The sequence below is a fragment of the Zosterops lateralis genome, assembly GCF_965231275.1.
Source record: "Zosterops lateralis genome assembly, chromosome: Z".
NCBI lineage: Eukaryota > Metazoa > Chordata > Aves > Passeriformes > Zosteropidae > Zosterops > Zosterops lateralis.
The window spans coordinates 60519448-60540379 of record NC_139800.1 but is presented as its reverse complement, the minus strand read 5'-3'; the positions used below and the strand labels follow the sequence as shown (position 1 = coordinate 60540379).

Genomic DNA, 20932 nt, shown 5'->3' with positions numbered 1-20932 from the left:
CTGTTTCTGTTCTTTCTCTGTACAGCTCTGGACAGGCAGGGCAGCACAACAGCAGCTCTTGAAAATGGAGAAGACAGGATAAGGCATGGGCAATTCAGGCTGGGGTTCTGAAGTAATCCCTCTGGTGACCTCCATTAAAGCAACACTAACGTGAGTATATCCACTTTCTTTTTATTTTTCCCTTCCCCTCTTTCCTCTTATCATAACATTCTCTGAAATACAACAGGTTTTGATCATTTTTCATACTTCTGTTTTGTTCTCACTCCACACATACCTTGGTAATTCATAGGTCCCCATACAGCTACCTGATCCCCTAATGCAGCTCAGTCAAGCTGGGTTTACTTCACTTCAGTTGTCAACTGAACTAACTGGGCAACAGGGTAATTACACTTCTGGTACTTCTGGTGATCAAAGAAGGAAAAAAAGGCAATAGAAGAATATTTGAAATACTCTCTTCTTGATGCTTCATTCCCTGTACTGCACCACAGTAGATAAGAAAAGGATTGTCTCAAGGTGGACTCATATCAGCAGAGAACTGTCTAGAAAGAAGTAGGTGTTTTCACTGTCATTCTCCTCATTACCCAAAGAGGTAAAAGTTACAATAGTACATGTAGATTTGCCTTAGAAAAATTCTTTAGTAACGACAGATCTGGAACTTAAAATAAAGCCTACAATATTTTAGATCTCTATTTACTTCTGTGATTAACCATATTTAAAGACCGTACTGAGAAATCTTTTAATCCCTCCTTCTCACAGATCTGTTAAACTGGCTGTCACTGAGGTGACAAATGCATTTTGTCAAAACCAGTGTTTCCAGAAAAGTTTGTTTCAGATTCTACTCCTCTAATCATAATATACTAACCTATTACTGACACACTTAATATAGCTCATTGTCTAGCTGACATTCTTGTGGGGATAGTACAGAGGCAGTGGTATTAATACTGCCAGAAAAATAAGTAATTTTCAATTTCTAAAACTCTGAAAGCAGTTTACCTTTTGCCTTTGCTGCAGCATACTCTCTTCAGTTCAGGCCACATGAAGGAATGGTACTTTTAATTCCACTGTCATTATTTACAGTAAATTATGTCAAAAACTTCATGTCAAAGTTTGTATTTCAGCTACATACTGAACATATATAAATAAATGGTCCTATACATACATCATATTATATACCCATTATATTGCCTTCAGTTTACCTGAACTATTACAAAGAGACAAATATCTACAGAAAAGCATATTCAATTTTTCTGCACTCCCACAACTCAGTTTATTCTGAGAATTAATGAAAACATGATAAAAAATACATTAAAAGAAAATTGCTGAAATATTTCAAATAATTTTTAAAAAGCCTCCATTACTTTTTGTGTTATAACTATCATATTACCTTAAGTCTGACTCCCTCTTCCAGCACAATGTATCCTTCAGATGGGGTCAAATCCACTGATGGCTCTGAAGAATTAATTTCACTTACAAGATACTGAACAGACACTGTTCCAAATATTCCCTGAGGAGGTTCTCTAATAATATTTAATACTGCAACACTTTCCATCAGATGGAGAGCTGTTTGCTCTCTTAGGAAGAAGTGATCACTGTTATTGAATGACAAAATTCCATGTCCATCATCATTGGCAAATATTGTAATTGTGGCTTTTGAGAAATAAATACGAGAAATTTGAGAAATATGCTTTAATTAATATAGTAAAACATAATTGTAAACATATACAAAATAAATTAATATATACATAAATCCATTCTTTCTTTGATATATGTATATTGCTTTTATTTCCCTGATATTACTTGACAGAATATGCAAGTATTTTGCATTCTCTAGGAATATTTCTAGAAAGTGAGAATCTAGACTCTCTTATTAAAACATCCAGCTTTTGCATTTTCTGATTCCTTATTTTACATATTATTTGGTTAGTTTTACATTTTTCACAGGGATGTTTAAGAACTTTCAAAATGAGTTTAATAATTTACAATAGGAGCACACTGGTGTTTTCTAAAACACGATTATTCAGAAGAATGAAGTTATAATGACTGAGATAGAATTCTGAAGAATGAGAACATTGAAACTAAGTTTTACCTGTTGTGTTCTCTCCTAATTCCAGGCCAAATGAGGGATTTGTTAGAATTAACTGGAACTTCTCAACACCTTCAGGAATATCATCATCACAAATCTCAACAACAACAGATTTATTCCTTTCTCCATCAGCAAAAAAAAGAGTCTAGCATTGAAACACAGAAAGCATTGAATATTCAATAGCTGATAATGCAGACAGAAATTTTAAACTAAGGTAAAGCAGAATTGCTCTAACTAGGAAGGAAGAAAAAGGCAAGAAGAGGAGTAATCCCTTATAAATTGATTGAAAAAGAAGCAAAACAGTCAAATACCTTAGCACAGTGCACAGTATGGACAAGCAAGAGCAATTCACTTTGAAAGTTCTGTTTCAAAAGATATTAAAACTTACATGAAATCTCATATGGTCTTGTCTGAACAAAATTGTATTTGAAATAGATGTTTGAAATTTTACAATGTGTCTTATATTTAAAAATGCCACAGTATTAAAAAAGGTTAAAATAAGATGACTAAATCTATATCATTCTATTCAGATGATCAGAGCAATCAGAGAGTTGAGAAATCTAGCTGTACTAGTGACCATTATGCAGAATAAATAAGATTATGTTCTTTTGAGGAAGTTGGAGAAATAAAAACTACTAGATTTTAAATTTGCTTCTTACCCTCGAGATCACATTAAAATCCAAACCCAGCTGTGCCTCCAAATTTTGGGCATAAAAAAACACAGACACATTTCCATAAGATCCTTTGTTTCGGTATGCCATTATGGTCAGATTCCCATGAGATTCATTAACTTCATAACTAAAAGAAAAGCCAACACAAATTCTTAGTGCTCACTGAGCATGTTTTTCTAATATGGTAGTAGATAATTGTTATATTTTCACTTAAAATCATCCCCTCTACCTTTTAGGAAAAAGGCACTATTACAGTAAGGCATCATTATCACTTGTTTAATGCAACTATTATACCTTTTTTTAATCATCAAAATGGAATTGAACTATAGGATCCTTTTCACCTACTTATTAGTGGCAGATTAAGCCTGTTTATGAGCATGGATGCCCTCTTCCCAGCTCCTGGAAATCAGAGAAAAAGATCTGGGAGATACCAATGTGCCTGCTTACGTGGATGCAGAGGCTGGGGCACTAGATGGAGACTTGAGGGAGTGATGGAAGTTCACAATACCAAAGGACAATAGTGAAAATAAGTAAATGGTAGCATGAAATTTCTGAGTAAACATACTGTAAATGTTTTCTACTGCGGGAGTTATTTTTCCAGTTCCACTGAACTGAATGATGTGTTGTCATCTCAAAGATCTGATCTTATTATTAATAGGGGTTTTACTCTTAACTGAAATAAAGATAATTTGGCAACACTAATCATTAACTCCCATAGGTTCTTATTAACTTCAAGGTTACAATACTCACTTGGTACTTTCCCATTCAACTACTCCGCTTACTCCATCATTAGCATCGATAATAATTTGAGAAGCTAAACCTTCCACATCTAAAAAGGAAAACAGAAGGACAAGTATGTAAGAAAAATAGAGTTAATTTTCATTATTTTCAAGACCAACAGAAACATTTCTTTATATCTTTACTAATTTCGTAGAAGAAATACATATTTTCTGTTTCCAAAATGTGGAAGAGAAAATGAGGTGGACAGGATACTTGGAAAGGCTTGAAGAAAATCTGTCCTTACTAGCTTACTATTAGAACTGCGACAAGGCATTCAAGTGCCTTGAATTACCACCACCACATTTAATGCTTAAAAAAAAAAAAACCACCAAAAAAACCCCACATGGCACAGAAGAAGTAGAAAATGACGGAAGCAAGATTTTTCATTAAGTCTTAATTCATCAAGACTTAATTCATTGTGCGTTTCTATTATGATGATATTTAATGTTTTGCAGACTGTGCCATTCTGAATATGGGAGGAAAAATGATAATAAATGGAAAATAAAAATAAATGCTCCAGTATATAATCTCGTATTCATGCTTCAGTGCCTGATAATAAATCTTAATGGCACACATCACAGATTTGGCTATAAGAAAAGAATTATTAATTTCCTTTTAATTAGTTTATGTATGATAACATTCTATTACTACATAAAAACACATGTATCTTCACAATTATTCTTTGAGATTATTGCATGTATTGCCCTGTGAAAATACTGAATAATAGATTAATGCCAGCAATTTCCACTAATTTCAGGGACCAGAACTTGACAACCAGAACTTGATTCTTCTGAGAAAATAATGCCTTATTTTGTTTAAAAAGCATCACATAACTACCTCAATTTATGTCAAATTACTTTGAATAAAACTTTAAAAGAAATCAAGACTGACAATTTTTACAAAACAAATTGACTCCACTAAATCTGTAGTAACTATACTATTTTTTTATCCATCTGAGAGATTTCTATTAAATTAGATAAAACTGAACAAAGGTAAGAGATCACTGCCATTAATCCAAACCTGTCACTATGAGATAGTGATGAGCATGAGCAGAAGCTGCAACACCTCTACACAGACAGCAGAAAGGTTTAGAAATCCACAGGGATTACAGTGTATATAGACCCTTCAGGTTCCTAACTGATATTTTCCCTTGTCACATCACAAATCACTCCAGATCTATAATACTTCGCTTTCAACATCAAACCTCTTATTCCATATCTGGCATCTTTCCCCTCCCCTGATGCCCTCCTGACATTTTAGCCCATCTCAAGTCTTTCTTCTATCCATTAACTTTATTCATTTTTTCTCTCATCATTCTCAAGTATTAAATATTTTCCTTTTTCTTAATTCCTTACACTTTTGTATTAGAATTGGGCCTTTTCTTCCACGTTTTCTAGATGATGGGATTAAGCAAGAGCAGCACAAAGAAAACAGATGTTTGCTGTTTCTACTCCATATCCATGAAGTCTCAGATCAGAAATAAAGGTCACTTAAGTTCCATATGTTTAATTGTGCCTCATAGACACCCCAGACCTACACCACATTTTGCATGCACATGGCTAAAACAGGGACAGCATTTATGATATATTCCAGATTGGTACAACTAATTGCATGTCAGTATCATGTGCAGAACACCCATCATTTTTGATGTTAGACACCTAGAATTATATTAAAGATTTTCTATGGGGTACAGGATTGCTAAATCCTAAAAAAATGCACTGCACGAACAAGGATTTGAATTCTCAATCATAACAAAGAAATAATCTGATAACAGAATTAATTGTGACATTTTATAATGAGGACAGACTTTTCCTTCATGGATTAAAACTATTATCTCATCATCCTAAGTACATCAGTGTCAAATGGCCATGACTCAGACTGCTAACCACTTATGGCAGAAGGTCAGAACACTGCATTCATAACAACTTAAATCAGGAAATCCTTCACATTTTAATGTTACTCTTTTTATGTTTTAAATTTTAGACTCAACTAATCACAGCTCAGTGTCCCCCCATCACAATCAGTCTTGCAAGTTACCTTTCAGTCTGTAACGAATTAACTCTGTCACTTCAATACGCATGCAAAGAAAGGGAAAAAGAGTCATAGAAGACATTAGAAATAATCAGTATAATTAGTCACTGGTGCCACAGGATAACCCAACTGTCTTTAAAGTCAATGACAGCTATGCTACTGAGTTCAGCAGCAAGATGAGGACCTAAATAACTAAATAATAAATGAAGTTCTGTGGAAGAGAAGAAATAGAGTAGATCATGACTCCTAAAAGTAAATCTGATAAAGAATAATAAAAAGATACTTTTGAAACAGTGAGCAAAGGAACTACTTGGAATTCTTTGTACATACTTGTTTCTGTCATTTACTTGAAAATTAAAATCACATTAACACATTGCCAATGCAACTTTTGAGGTAACTGTGTTCTCAAACAGCTAATTACTAAATAACTCCTCTGTGCAAATTGTTTTATCATTTTTACAGGGCTTTAAAAACTAAGAAGCCAATGTAATAATGACTATGTTTGACGTTCTACAATGTTTCATGTAGAATACCCTGTCTCATTTTGTCTTATTAGGGAAGTGGCAAGTGGAATAATAGTATGTCAGAGTAGTATAATGTGCATTCATTCAATTGATATTAAAAAAAAATTAAGCATAATTGTTTGTAAGTTGTTTTACCCAGCCTAGGTGGGGAGGAAGTTGAATGGTTCATGATAAGTTCCACTGAAGTTAAATTAACCAAGAAGAATTCTTGCATTTCTGGTACATCATCCTACAAAAAACAAATCCATAAATCCTCTTTTCATTTTCTTTGAGTAACAATCACAGGATTCACTAAAAAGCAACATACTAGAAGTTTCTAACCTTATAGAAACACTAGAATTAATTTATGTTTCCATTTTCCTGGAACATTTTTACATTAAATGTTAATTATGAATCAAGACATTACATTTAATGGAAAAGATTGTGGTAACACTGAACTAGACATGAATAAATTTCTGGTCAATTTAAATGGCACAAATAGCAACGACTGATAACGTAAGAGCCTGTAGCAAGCAATGAATTCACTGGTCTGAATATCAGAAAATAAAGTCTTAATGAGAGAGTTAAATTTCATTTAACTATAAGTAGCACTGTTTTCTGTTATTAACTGTCCTTCTGTGCTTTTGCCATTAAAGACCAAAACAGTATTTATAAATTACAGTAAAACTGATAGCTTTGCTAAGTAATACAGCTTGCAAGATTCAGGTTCCACAATATTCCTTTTCAGGTGTCATACAAATAAAGATAAAGTGAAAGGACACAGAATTTACCTCTAGAATAGTAACATTTATGGCAGCTGATGTTTCTCCTTCTTCCAAAATCACCGAGTCAGAAACAGCTACATAATCGGCTCCTGGTTCAGCCAAGGTCTCCTCTGTCTGATTACTTAAGGAGACCAATCCTGGAACTGTGGCATATGTGACATTGATAGCACCTGTTTAAAATGTGACAAAAAACACCATTTTTTAAAATTCTTATGTAATGCTCACTAGAATAGACAAAGAAAAGAGATTAAATGCTCATTGAAGAAATGAAACCTAACTACAAACCAGAGGATTGAAACACTACTCTGAAACCAATGGGACTTATTTCCTTCAGTCCAGCCTTTAATGATCTTGCCCAAGATCAAGGACTCAGAAAGTATTAGGACCCGATGTATGCACATATTTGAGGCGCTGGGAGCTGCAAGTATTATATTACATACCTGGGACATAATCTAATACATAATGTAATGCATCATTAACACCAGGTTTGTTGTCAAGAGAAGTAGATTGTTTCAGGAACAACTGATGTCTAAGAAAGGTTTTAAGGAGAGTTCTAAATTTAGTTTCCTTCCCAGAAAGACTGGCATAGATGTTGATAGAGAATAGATAATAGGGGACACACGAATAAATTTACTAAAGGAAAAGCAAGACTTTTTTTTTTTTTTAATAATAAAGCCACATCTCACTAATCTGCCAGAGGAAGTCGAATTGTAAATTTAAAGAGGGTGATACTGGAGATAAAATGACAGATGAAATTCAAAGTTAATCTGTATGAAATAAAATGTAAGATATAAAAGAATCTTAGTTTTAATAAATAAAGGTGGAGTTCAATTGAGAGATTTTACATTTACAATGGATACTTAGAATAAATTAGTAATTTCCAAAGTAGTGTTCAAAAGGTAATTTAGATACTGATTGACAATAAAAAAAGAAATGGGAAAACAAAGAAATGACATTTATATCATCTACAAATCTGTAGTGTGTCCAGATCTTGAATTTTTGTTTCAATTGATCACTTCACTTCAAACACATTAAAAAAAAAAATATTATCACTGAGGTTTAAATATAGTCTAAAAATGTAAATAGGAAATCACTATGTTATCTCTCAATGGAAGTCAAAATACTGGGGAAACAAACATAAAAAATATTCTTGCATGCAGCACATTATTGAAGTTAGCATCACTTGATTTGATTTTAAAAGGAAAATTGAATTAAAAAGAAATATAGAATTCTTAGGAGAGAAGTCTCTGTAGAATTCTCTGAACTGAGTTCAGAGGCATCAATGCAATTTTTTTCCATGAGATATTCCTAAACTGTGAGATTCTGAAAGTTTATAGAGGGAATGCTGTGGGAATGATAATTTTCTCACATTTTTTAGTTCTTCTGGACAGACTAACAATTCAAGACAGATCTGCTGGACAAAAAAGTAGAACCCTAACAGCCAACCAGCTATACTATAGCTCCCAGATGCCTTGTGTGGAATCAAAGGCTATGGCTTCAGTTTTAGTTAGAACTTAGTTTCCAAACCTGCAGTCCGGGGCCTAGAAGTTCTGAACATAACTGTATCCAAGGTTTTCCAGAGTTTTTAGCTTCCTTGTCATGGCTTTCATTTGTCTAATGATTATGAAAACAAAATTTAATTTCTCTTGGAGATGTTATACAAACCTAGAGATCCAAATTCTCTATTAATAAAAAGCTGAACTGTTTTGTTTTCCTCTGGCAGTAAAACTACCCTGGATGGAGAAGCAAAATTCAGTACTCCGTGTGGTTCATCACTAGCTTCTACTGTCAGAACAGCTTCATATCCTTGACTATCCAAAACAGCAGCACCAGAAGGAGGAACACCTGCAAAAGAATCAATAGACTACAGTTAACAGTGTTAGGTAAATAAAGTTTTGTCTTACATTACTGCTATTTTTATGTACAAATGACAGCCAGTAACACTGCACATGAAATCAAACCAAACACATTATATGCTCACTGAATTTTACAGATGGTGTAGAATGTACATCTGATTGATTCTATAACAAGCACAGGAACATTCAATCAAAACAAAAATGTTACGCATAAAAAGCATAGAGTTCAAGCCCATATTAAGAAATGAGAAAACCTGAAGAGACAGTGCTAAATATGAACTTTCTTAAACTATTTCTATTGTAAATAGAAAGAGAAAACTTTTCTAGGAATTCATTGTAAAAGTTAAAATTATATTCCACTTCTCAATCACTCCATTAAGAAATTACTAGAAGTGTTGCCTTGATGAGTAACTGTATTAATTTTAAATCCTGAAGAATTACAAGAGTAAATAAAGTATATTACAAGTATATATAAAACAAATTATTAAGGCAAGTTGGCAAGGCACTTATCAGTAACACCACTCATGTCAAGTTTGTTTGGTGTTTAGACACCAATTCCAGTTTAACAAAGAAACAGTATTTCAGATGGGATATGGTTTCATCCTTCTTTTCTCATTATAATCTCATTGAAATATAAAATATTCTGACCTCCTGCAATTCAGAGACAGATATGAAAGACAGGTTGATAGACAAGACTTTAAAAAGATAAAAACATCCATTTATTTTATGACACTTGTATCATATGTATACATAAATACATACAAGTGTCAAGCCTATTTCAATAAAACATGAAGAAATTTTGCATAGTTCACAACATTTTCATTATTCTTAGTCCTACAGTTTCAAAATGGTTTAATACACACAAAACTATTACACTACTAAATGGTAATTTTAGATACAGCAGATATAGCAGTCCTGAAATACCTTCTGTTTTGATGTTGTATAAAATGATCCGGTATTCTTCTTTTTCCTCTGGAACATGGTCATCCAGCAAGTGGACATATAATGTTGTATTCAATATCCCCTGTAAATGTTATTGATAAACTTATTAGTCATTAGTGTACAGAGTACAAGTACAAGATACCACTCTATCATTTGTATTTTGACCAATACCTGTTGGGAAAGATGAGACAGGAAAATCTTATAAATATGATTGCCTGGCAAGAAATACTGAAAATATAAAACCTGTGAGTGAAATAGAAATGAAAGCCAGCTTTGAGACCTGGCATGGCAGACAGGAAGATGGTGATTAACTGGAAGATGGGTTGAGTGATAACAAACAAAGGGACAGCAAGGGACCCAAGGGTGTAGCCCAGCCAAGGCATCCAGGAAAAGGTAGATAAGAGAGTGGCCTTAAGAGTTTAGAACAGAGTAATATGGTAATATAGTAGTTCTCATAGGCTGTATGCAAAGTCTTCAGATTTTATATCTTGAACTGGTTGGCCACTGTAAATTAGAATATTCAACACAAAAGGAGATATAATGTATTGTAACAAGGATCTTGCTCTCTTACCCCTGCCACTTCTCTTACCTCTCTTACCCTCTTGCTCTTACCCTGTTACCCCTTTCACCCTTTGGCCCTTTCTCTCTCTCTCCCCCTCTCTCTTTGGGGCATCCCTTCAGTGGAGGCTGGTGGCTGAAGGCAAAGCCCTTTTGACCCACGAGCCTTGCAATAAAACCACGTGTTCTCAGAGTGTCTCAGGTCTGCAGAGTTCCCTCTCTCTGCTGTCTATGGATGCTCCTACAAACACTTTTAAGAAATGCCAAGTTAAAATACTGAAAACTATAAACTCCCTGCAGTTTAATCATATCAAGCCAAGGAAGACTGCTATAAAAGCATACCTGACTCATCAGCTTGCTTCAAATTACAGTATTTTCTTGTAGCCATTAGATTTGCTTATATACTAACCTCAGGAAAAAAGAGAATTCCAGAATGGTATTTAAAATTTTGTTGCACATTATGCCCAAGTATCTTCCACTCAACAGTAACATTTCCCAGTCCTGGGGCAGTTCTTACAATATGGAATTGCAGTTGTTCTCCTAGGACAAAGAACAAAATGCAGTATTTTGAAGTTTCTTCTTCTATGATTCAACCATTAAAATTAAGACAAAAATATGAATCACAATTAAAGTATTTTTATGTAAAACCTTAATATTTTTAATAGTGAGCTTCCAAGTAGTTATGTAATACCTTTTCTTTTAACATTGAAATAAAACCCTCACAAATCTAAACTCTTTCCTCCTGAGTTTTTATGAACTTAGATCATTCTTGGGAAGAACTATCAAAATATAAAGGAACCTGGTACATATGCATAACTGCTATCAAAACATGCACAAAACGAAGAGCAGTATCTGTTTGTGAGCGCCCAGAAAAAATGCTCTATACACAGCTTTAACAGAGTTTTCTACAGCAGCTAACTGGCAAGGAATAGACATGTTCCCAACATCTGCAGTGTCTTGTGACTTTACATAGTGCATTTGGAAAAAAAATGCTTTTAGTTACCTTCAAGTTCCATTTATATGAGTTTGAATTTACAAATGTTACCAGTTTCTGGATGTTAGAAAATATCCAGAAAAAAAACCCCAAAGTTTTAAAAGGACAGTATTTAGATTAAAAACATTAATGTTTTATAATTTAAAATTATTTTTAATAATTTATTATAATTTCAGGGATAATAAGTATCAAATGAAAATATGCCTCTGTAAGAAGCAATACAGTATTTTTTCCACACTTATAACATTTAACCAAATGGTCATTTAAAGAGTAAATTCTTTAGAAAATTTTGAAAAATTAAGAAAATTTATATCATTATAAAGTATAAAATATACGTTTCCAAAAATAAGTATTTTATATAAAATTAAATATTTTAAATATAGGCATATTAAATACATATTATATTGATATGAAATAGATTAGCAAGTAATATTAGTAAAATTATGCAATACACTCGCATTAGAGGAAAAACGTTTATTTATTATACATAAGCATATTGCACCTGTATGTGAACTGCATTTTTCCAGTTCATAGAAAGGAAGTTTGCCAGTATATAAATGTGGAATTAGTTTTCAAGGACATGAAATACAGAGAAATTTGTAATATTGAGGTGTTTGGAAATAACCATGTAATCTTAGGTCCATCCTCAATTGACTGAAAATTGCTTCTTTAGTATTTCCATAAATTGACTTGATTTTTTTTTTTTGTTGTCGCAAAACTGGGAATAATTCTATGTTTTAGTTTGTGTTATGTAAACACTTAAAAGCTACCCTATTGAGAAAATCTGAGATACATTTGTGAAAGGGAAAGAGCAGATGTGGTGTTAAGTTATGTTCTTGGTCCATGGCATACAGAAGTTACCCGCACTGTTACCCTCACTGACCGTGTACTTCAATGAACACCAAACTGGGATGATTATCTGGTTACTATTGCATTGTATTGTATGGTATATAGAATTTGTGTATCTAGAACTGGCAGAAAAAAACTGATCACTTTCTGGACATGTTCTTGGTTTGGTAAGGAAATATTTGAGAGATGCCAATATATTGCCTACAAATGAGATAAATATGAACAACAAACTTCAAAAGACCTTAATATGATAAACTGAAAAATAAAATTGCAAAGATGTAATACAAAAATTTTATACACCAATTTTCCAATATGTAGAATTAGTATGTTATCAGTCTCATAATTTCAGACTTAATTTAAGCCTTGTTTTAAGTTGCCCCACACTAGTTCTAAGAGAACAAAGGAATTCAAAATGTATTGACATCACAAGAATTCTGCTTCTACAGTCAGATATCTGAGGACAGGCTGACAATTTACAGGTTCTTCAAAGGCTGATTTTTCATATCATTTAACACTCCCCTGAAATCTGTTTTCCCATTCAAGAAATTTGCACATCCATTGCAAACGAATAAATATTTGACAGAAAAATAATTGCTTTAGTATCATCACAGAACACACAATATAGACAATGGTTATTTCAATGCAACATTATGCAATACAAAAAATTTTCACTGAAGACTGTAAAATACTTCAAGACACAAAACCCTGATAACACTGTAATCCAAGCAACAAGAAGAAACCTGAAGTACAATTCATCACAATTAAAGACTCTCCAGTAATCAGCTACTGACCCATGTAAAGCTCAGCCATCTTTACGAAAATCTTTGTTATTCCTATCCAGTAAGAAATACTAACACAAATAGAAATTGATTTCTGAATATTGAAAGTATTATTAGGTTAATTTCACTGTTTTGTCTTATGGGTTTGGGTTTTTTTACATTTTTACCATTTTAAAATCTTTCTTTAGATTTATGCCTTTATCAAGAAGAGTACCTAATCCATTCACCTCTTGCTCCTTATTTCAAGCTACTGCAGTCTGTTTTCATCTAATTCGGTCATAGCCATACAACTGTTGCATGTTCTGGCTGTACTTAAATGCTGCCCTTGCCCTCAATATGGTGATTGTGTGAACTTAGTATATGCAGGTAACACCAAGACAGCCATGATCCACAGCTGAAGCGTGAAAAAAGATTTATTCCACTATGTAACTTTCAAAACAGAGACCCCTACACTATTAAACTTATTTCATGTTAGCAGGGCAAAAAGTTCCCAAGCCTGAGTGTTGGGTTAGGTATCAAAAGGCCTAGACCATGCACAAATCCTTCACCAGGCGGTGTTTCACTGACCCTGTTAATTCCCTTTCCGCCTTGCAAAGAGGTCCAAGTCTATGGAAAAGACTTTCAAATCTTTAACAACATCCTGTTATCTTCTGTGAGAAAAATCTATTTCTTTTTGCTTGACAGCCAACAGTCCAGAGCAAACAACAATACCTGAATTTTCTCACACTGAGTATTTTCTAACATCTCCCATCTGCAGGGTTGGTTTTTAAGTGAAAACAATTCTAAAACAAACTTATTTTTCTCTTTCCTCATCAATATTCAAATTTTCGAATCTTGCCTCCCCACAGGGATAAATAATAAGGACAGCTTGAAAAAAATACTAAGTTTCTTAATATAAACTGTTCAACAATATAATAAATAGAAAAGATACTACTGTTTGGATTTATGTCTGAAAATGTTTTTCTTCATAAGAAAGAGCCTGATAATGAAAATGAAGTAAAAACATTGAAATCATATCAACGCCTTAGCTCATTCCCTGTTTTTTTTTTATTAAAGTCAACCAGTCTGGCTGGTTTTTCATGCTATAATGCAATGCACTAATTTTTCACAAGCTGAAGGAATTGGAATCAGTTATAGCACTCTATACATGCTATATATAGCAGAGTATTTCAGCTCAAGATAAAAGCTTTTAGCTTCCGCATGCTCTGACCAATATTTAACTGGTGGTATGTGAAGTCTTCATAACCTTTGGGAATGAGATGGTTTGTATTAATTTCTTGGGTGCATTACCAGCTGTTCTTAGACTGCCAGACTGCAGCTGGCTTGTCAGGCAGATCAGAACCACTAATGTGGAGTAATAAAGGATGGAAACTAAGCACAAAAGAATTAACACAAACTGTATCTAAACAAAACCCAAAAGCTTATGGTGTCCTTTCATTATAGGAAAAAAAGAGACCACATTCTTTTGAGATAGCCTTTTCTTCCAAAAAAAAAAAAAATCAGTGCACATGTTCCTGGACAGACAAATACTGTTCATTTCCTCTACCCATCAGTTTACATATCAGAAAAATTTGAGGCTGCAGTACACTGAGATTCCAGCAAATGCTAACAAGAGCAGTCACCATTTGTATTGTTACTGTCCTATTCAGAACTGTACCAACTCTAGGTAAAACATAGAACATGCTCTCTTAAAATACTAGTATACACTAGATATCAAACTATTTTTGGTTTCAAAAGTCTTGACTGAGTGATGACCTCAAGACTGCCATATGAGCTGCCATAAAAATTATGAAAAGAAATTTTAGAAAGATGGAAGATTTTTTCCTGTTTTTTTCTGTGGGAATACTTTCTAGATAATGTAGAATTAATTTTAAGTCTGTAATAGATAATATTTGCTTAAGATTAGCAATTGGTCTCTATGAAGGGTGTTATATACAATTGTGGATTATGGTATAAATGAATGAGAAATGCTAAAAGGGGCTTAGAAATTCCATGCCAACAGAAGCAAGGCATAACCTTCAGAAAATGGAAGGGAAAGAACAAATGTTGAAATATGGTTTTCATCTATAGACCATAGATGAAACGGTCCATTCATCTTTTCCATAGATTTCATTTAAGTGCTATGTTTGCAAGAGTGAAAAATCCAAAGAAATTGACGCTATGTGGTTATTCTCTGTTTGCTGGCATTCTCTGAACAGTGATACAATCACTGAATGGTTGGTTGCCAACAGAAAGCACAGAGGTGGAAGCTCATGTTAAACAATCCGAGTTTGGTCAAAACACAGAACCCACCTTCGCGACCGATAACAGACCTTCCGGCTGTCTGGAAGCTAATGACTCCTGCCACATTGTCACTAGCCAGGATAACCACTGTGACAGTGTCGAAACTGGGCAGAATCCTACTTCCTCCTTCAGTATGCACCAGGCTGATTATGATGCTTTCATTATCCTCTGGCTCTGGATCATCTAAAATGGTCAGTGTTACAATCTTTTTTGTTTCACCTAAAAGTAGAACATATACATACTTATGTATTCGCATGAAAATGACCTTTTAAAAATATGCAATCATTTCCTCTAGTAGTAAATACTTAACTAATATAAAAGGACATGAAGAATCTTTACTTATTAACCAGTCTAGAAGTTATTGAATATTGTTATGAATATTTCTTCACTTAATAATGAAAAGTTATAGCAGCAATATAATTAACAAATTATTAAATATACTCTGTAGAAATTAACAATGCTGGCATAATTTCTGAATGCCTAGAATTCTTATTTGCTTTATAACTTATTTGGCTTTCAAATTTTAATTAGAAAAGGGGAATATAATTCTTGTAAAATGAATTACTAAGTCAATACATTTTCTGATGAACCACATATTACACAAAATTAGACTATGTATTTACCGGACCAGGAAATGCATTAAAGTGGGCTGTCATTGTATTAGTTACCTATCTTCTGGAATATCAGAGAATGAAAACATAAGCAGCAAACACAACCAATTACCAGTCTCTACAATACATTACAATTTGCAACACAATCCTATTGGTCATTGTACGTGCATAACTTATACCAATAATTATATCAGTTTACCATATACATATTTTTTTTGTTATACTGTTTTTTCAAAGTATTTTGAAAATAGATTTAGTAAACACGAAACATTATAAACACTAATATAATTACATGTCAGTTTCTAAATCACTCCTGGGAGCCCTTCATTTGAGTTCAAATGATTCAGCAAGCTAAATGAACACTAGAATCTTCACTACACTCCCATAAATTGTTTTCAAACAACTGCTCAATCATCTCAGAATTTGAAAATATAAAATACATCCATCTTGTTGCACAGTGCTTAAATAATGCCTGCCATAGACTTTTCTTCTTTGCAATTTTTAACTATCCTGTTATGTTATGAAATCAATACAATCTCATAATATAAAAAGATACATAACTATAAATTAGTACTGTCTTGACTGAAGATTAACAAAAGACCACTTAGGCCTGTTTCTCATTTTCATTATCTTTGATACAACAACTATTTCAGCAATATTATTCCTTATTTATTCAGTAAAAATGTTATCTTTATAATGCACACTGCAATATTTCTTAAAAATACTTAAATATTTATACTTTTCATGCTTTTTATTTTTGGTTTTCTTTTTAGTCTTTGTGGTCTTTGTGTGTGTGTTTGTTTTGTGTTTTCTTTAGTTTTAGACATGAGAAGCTAGTGCTAAACCTTGCCTCACCTTCAGCAAACACCAGAATCTCACCAACACCCACAAAATCCAAGTTTGGGGTAGCAGTTCCACCAACAACACGCCATTCCACTGCCACCTGTCCCAGGCTGCCTTCTGTCCTGTGTATCATTAGCTGCACAGTGGCCTGAGGACGTTCTTCTACTTCAATATACTTCTCTGTTGCATTGGGACTTACACTGTAGATCTTAAATACTCCAAAGGCATCCCCATTCATCATTATGGTAACTATGGAAGTATTTGGCTGTCCAATAGTTGGTTGATTTTTTAAGCTGGCTGAGATGTTCAGTAGTTCAACTTTCAGCAGGGATATAGTGAATTTTTCATCCAGCTCTGGCAGGCTGTCAGGGAGTATGGTAACTGTGAGATTTGCAAACTCTTCTCCCTCCTGCATGATGGCCCACTGTCTTGTGATAGGTTCATAATCACTACCAGCAATGGCTTGTGTGCTAAACAGAACAGATGTACTGCTGATGTTTTTCTTGTAGGTCCATAATCCCGACACATTAGTTAATGGCCTGGTCTCCGTTGTCAGCAAGAGGCAGAGAGGAATCTCAGAGGCACTGGAAAATGTAAAGGCTGAACATGCTTGTTCTCTTAGGCACTGAGTTGCACAGGCATACAGTGGGTCACTTGCTGCTGACACATTCACTCTGGTCTTGGATGGCTGGTCAGGAATTCCCTGTACAGGAGACTCGTAATAGGCCAATATATCCTCACCTTGCTCAATGGCAAGAGCTACAACGTCAGTCTCAGACGTGCTGTAAAATATTTGCAGCTGACCAAACCTTCCCCCACTAAAAGACATTAAAATAAAAATGTTATGTTAGCTGGTGAAGCATGTCTAACATACTGTATGTTACTGGTTAAATATATATATATATATATATATATATATATAAAAATAAATTAACTAACACCTTCTGAATTGCTGAAAAGTTACAAACAGCTAATTAAAGTGACTTCTCTTGAAGTTAGTACCAGAATAACTGATAGTTGGGGTTTTGGAAGGCAAGTTTGATTGTTATAGCTTGAATAGCAATCTGTTAAGCATGCATGTTTGCAAACATTTGTTTCTAGGAGTTAACTTAGTCTTTCTAGGACTGTAAAGGAAGAAAAAGTCTTTGCTGTACAGCATTGTTATCATTCCTCCTAGGTGTCCTCAGGACACCATATTTCATGCACAAAACCTGTTCTGCTTTTCATTTGGTCTTCCATCACACAAAATTTGATTTACTTTGTCTTCCAGTTCACATCACAGTAACAGGCTGGTTTGCGTACATTTCTAACAAGCAGATATTTAGTTCAAAATCAATGTATATGAAATAAAAGAGCTGTCAGAGCAAGCAACTGATGCAAATACCTATATAAGGGCAAGATTTAAAATTATTGCCAATAAAATACCCAACAAAAACCAAACCAAAACAACAACATCTACAACAACAAAAGATTCTAAATCAGCCAATATTATACTGACCTTCTCCTGACTGATATATTTGCACATAAATTTCTTTCTAGTGGCTCCTGAATTCGATATGAGGATTGATGAAAGAAAACTGTGCCATAAGGATTATCATTGGCAGGTATAACAATATTTGCTGTGCCATCTAACCCAATAGCACCACCATTGGAAGCCTGAGTTAATTCTATACGGACAATCTCAAAAAGAAAAAAAAAGAAAGACAAATAATTTTTGCCATTTATAAAAATAATCACAAGCAAAATAAAATCTTAACTTGTTGCAGCTTCCTGCCATAACATTTCTTGTTTTGACCTGGACACATTTCTTATATAAGATACAATTCTAATACTGTTCAAGAGAGACAACACTGCTCTACTTACTTCTTCTACTTCTGGAACATCATCGGCCAGGATTTCCAGCAGCAACATCTGAATGGCTTCTCCAGGGGCAAAAGTAATATTACCCATGGCAACTTGCAAGTCATCATCAGCAGGATGTCCATTAATGGTAGCAGCCCACTGAACAGTAACAGTACCCAGTGTCCCAGCATTGCGGATTATTGGCAGATTTATGGTTACTGATCCAAACTCAGGCTCCTCCACAGTGAATTCAGTATTCTGAAAAACTGACATACACCACAGGGAGATGTAGTGCATTAACAATAAAATTGAAAGTCAATGTATCAGTTCCTGGAGTACAGAGTTTTATTTTACTTGCTTCCATTTACTTGTACAAGTGTTGACCCTTTTAATCACATTTAAACCTAAAAGCAAACTTTTGATATTCATGTTTTCATCTGCAGAGAAAATTAGCATGAAAATTAAGCCCTCCAAAAAAGCAAATCAAGCCATCCAAAAAGCCTATTCCAATACATCCATTTTTTGAGGCTAAACATGAACTGTTTCTAAGGTCTTAGAATATAATTTTTAAATTATTTACAGCAAAGAAACTCTTTACCAGATTTCATGTCACTTATTATTAAAGAAATAAATTAAAACTATTTAATATGTAATATGTTAAGTAGAAATCACAGAATAGGTCAGGTTGGAAAGAACCACTGTGGATCATCTGATTCAAGCTCCCTACTCAAGGTCATGCCAGAGCACACAGCACAGGACTGTGTCCAGACAGCTGTTGAATGTTTCCACTGAAGGAGACTCCACAACCTCTCTGGACAACCTTTTCCAGTGCACCATCACCTGCACAGTAAAGAAGGTCTTCCTCATGTTCAGGTGAACTTAAAACGGACAGTAGTTTCTGCCTGCTGCCTCGTGTTCTACTGCTTGGTGCCACTGATCAGAGCCTCCAAGAGGCGCAATCCTTTTGTTATATTAAAGCCCCATTAGTCCTTTATTATATGTTGTAATTCAGTTCATCTTACATTTTCCTTTACTCTCTACACCTATGCTTCCGCTTCTGAATGTTTCTATTCAGTTGCCAAATAGCAGTTCTCCCACAAATCCCCAGAAAAAATGTTAACAGAAGATAGAAAATATATACTCCTTTACCAAAGGATCCAAAAGGGTCATCAGAAGCCTCAATAGTTATGACTGCCCTCGTCAAAGATCCAAGCAAGGCTCCTCCTGTTGTTTGGTTCAGCAGCTGAACATAAAATGTCTCCTCAAGTTCAGGATTTATATCATTAATTATATAAATTGGCACAGCTTTACTTGTTTCCCCTTCTAGTAAGACAACATCTGATGAAGCTACACTGTAGTCCTCACCTAGATTTGTAGTTGAAAAAACCCAAAACAATAAAACACAGGTAATATTAATGCTTTATGGTTCAATATGGTGAACATTATCAGTAATACTCATATTCTCTTTGCTTATACATGCATTTCTCTGTGTTTTTATGGGGTCTTTTCCTTTATCTTTTGCCTTTTATATGTCTGGATGGATCAAAATAAAACTTGGTTTGACCGAAACAGAGCTTGTACTGTAAAACCAAGAGGTAGTTACAAAAGGTCTATTATTGTCTGCTGTTTACAAGGACACACTACCAAGATGTTTCTGGTTTTGATCCATAATTTCTGTCCACCTTTCTAAGAGATAAAAATGAAAACAGTCACTTGTCAAAGTAGATTTCAGTAAAAGGCACATTTGATATGTCAACTTCACTTCAGGCTAACTTATCTCAGTTGTCTAGAGGAACATCTGTGATACACTAGACCACAGCTCTTCCTCAGAAACTAATTTAAACCATACTCTGATACAAACCTAGCTACATATTTAATTTATAACATTCTGTTACATAAAAATAAAATTTTAAGTTCTCAGAGCACATACCACCCATTCAATTTGGACACAGCAGAAATGCAGTGCAATTTATAACTGTTTAAGTGATCCTGAAGACTCATAATTCTTCTCCTTTCTTTATGCAAATTCTCTACAGCAGGGACCAACTGGAGAAGTTTACATTCTATTTTGAGAAGTACAAGTCTCCTTGGGCTTTGATAGATTTTTCCATATTTTTTTTACAGCTAAGTCCCCAGATCTCACTTCCTCTCCAATAACCTCAACTAAGCAGTAAATGATGGATTCAAACGTACATGGGACTAATTTTTTTTTTAATATATACTACTATAGTATTTTGGGGAGTGGGGAATGAAGGGGCATTTAAGTGGTGGTGTGTTATTAAGTAAACAAACACTTCAATTCCTTCCCTTATTTCATTTTCAGATTCTCCAGTGATAATGTGTAAACTTTCCCCTAGGTCTTAGATTCATATTTTCTAAGCACAGTCAATGCCTTACTACTTTTTTATTTCATACTTGTTACATAATAGAGCATTCATTACACACTTGTTTGTTTCAGCTTTAACAAAAGCTGCATATTGCATATGGACAAATGCATATGCATAACAGGCTGTTCTGCTATT

General features: G+C 34.0%; 1 protein-coding gene and 1 long non-coding RNA gene across 2 annotated transcripts in view; one reads left to right on the top strand and one right to left on the bottom strand.

The window, feature by feature from the left end:
- ADGRV1 (adhesion G protein-coupled receptor V1) overlaps positions 1-20932 on the bottom strand; it is a 266979-nt gene that overhangs the window by 190760 nt on the left and 55287 nt on the right. The window contains exons 31-44 of the mRNA XM_083883524.1: positions 19560-19775; positions 18432-18676; positions 18067-18248; positions 16581-17386; positions 15124-15333; positions 10619-10749; positions 9634-9733; positions 8519-8698; positions 6860-7023; positions 6225-6318; positions 3505-3583; positions 2743-2881; positions 2087-2228; positions 1385-1647 (exon numbers count right to left, since the gene is read on the bottom strand). Coding sequence (XP_083739650.1) covers positions 1385-1647; positions 2087-2228; positions 2743-2881; positions 3505-3583; positions 6225-6318; positions 6860-7023; positions 8519-8698; positions 9634-9733; positions 10619-10749; positions 15124-15333; positions 16581-17386; positions 18067-18248; positions 18432-18676; positions 19560-19775 — 2951 coding nt within the window. The remainder of the gene's footprint in view (positions 1-1384; positions 1648-2086; positions 2229-2742; positions 2882-3504; positions 3584-6224; positions 6319-6859; positions 7024-8518; positions 8699-9633; positions 9734-10618; positions 10750-15123; positions 15334-16580; positions 17387-18066; positions 18249-18431; positions 18677-19559; positions 19776-20932) is intronic.
- On the top strand, positions 32-15168 carry LOC310922745. The gene is made up of 3 exons (XR_014592483.1): positions 32-150; positions 8577-8736; positions 15063-15168. It is a non-coding gene; the product is annotated as an uncharacterized lncRNA (long non-coding RNA).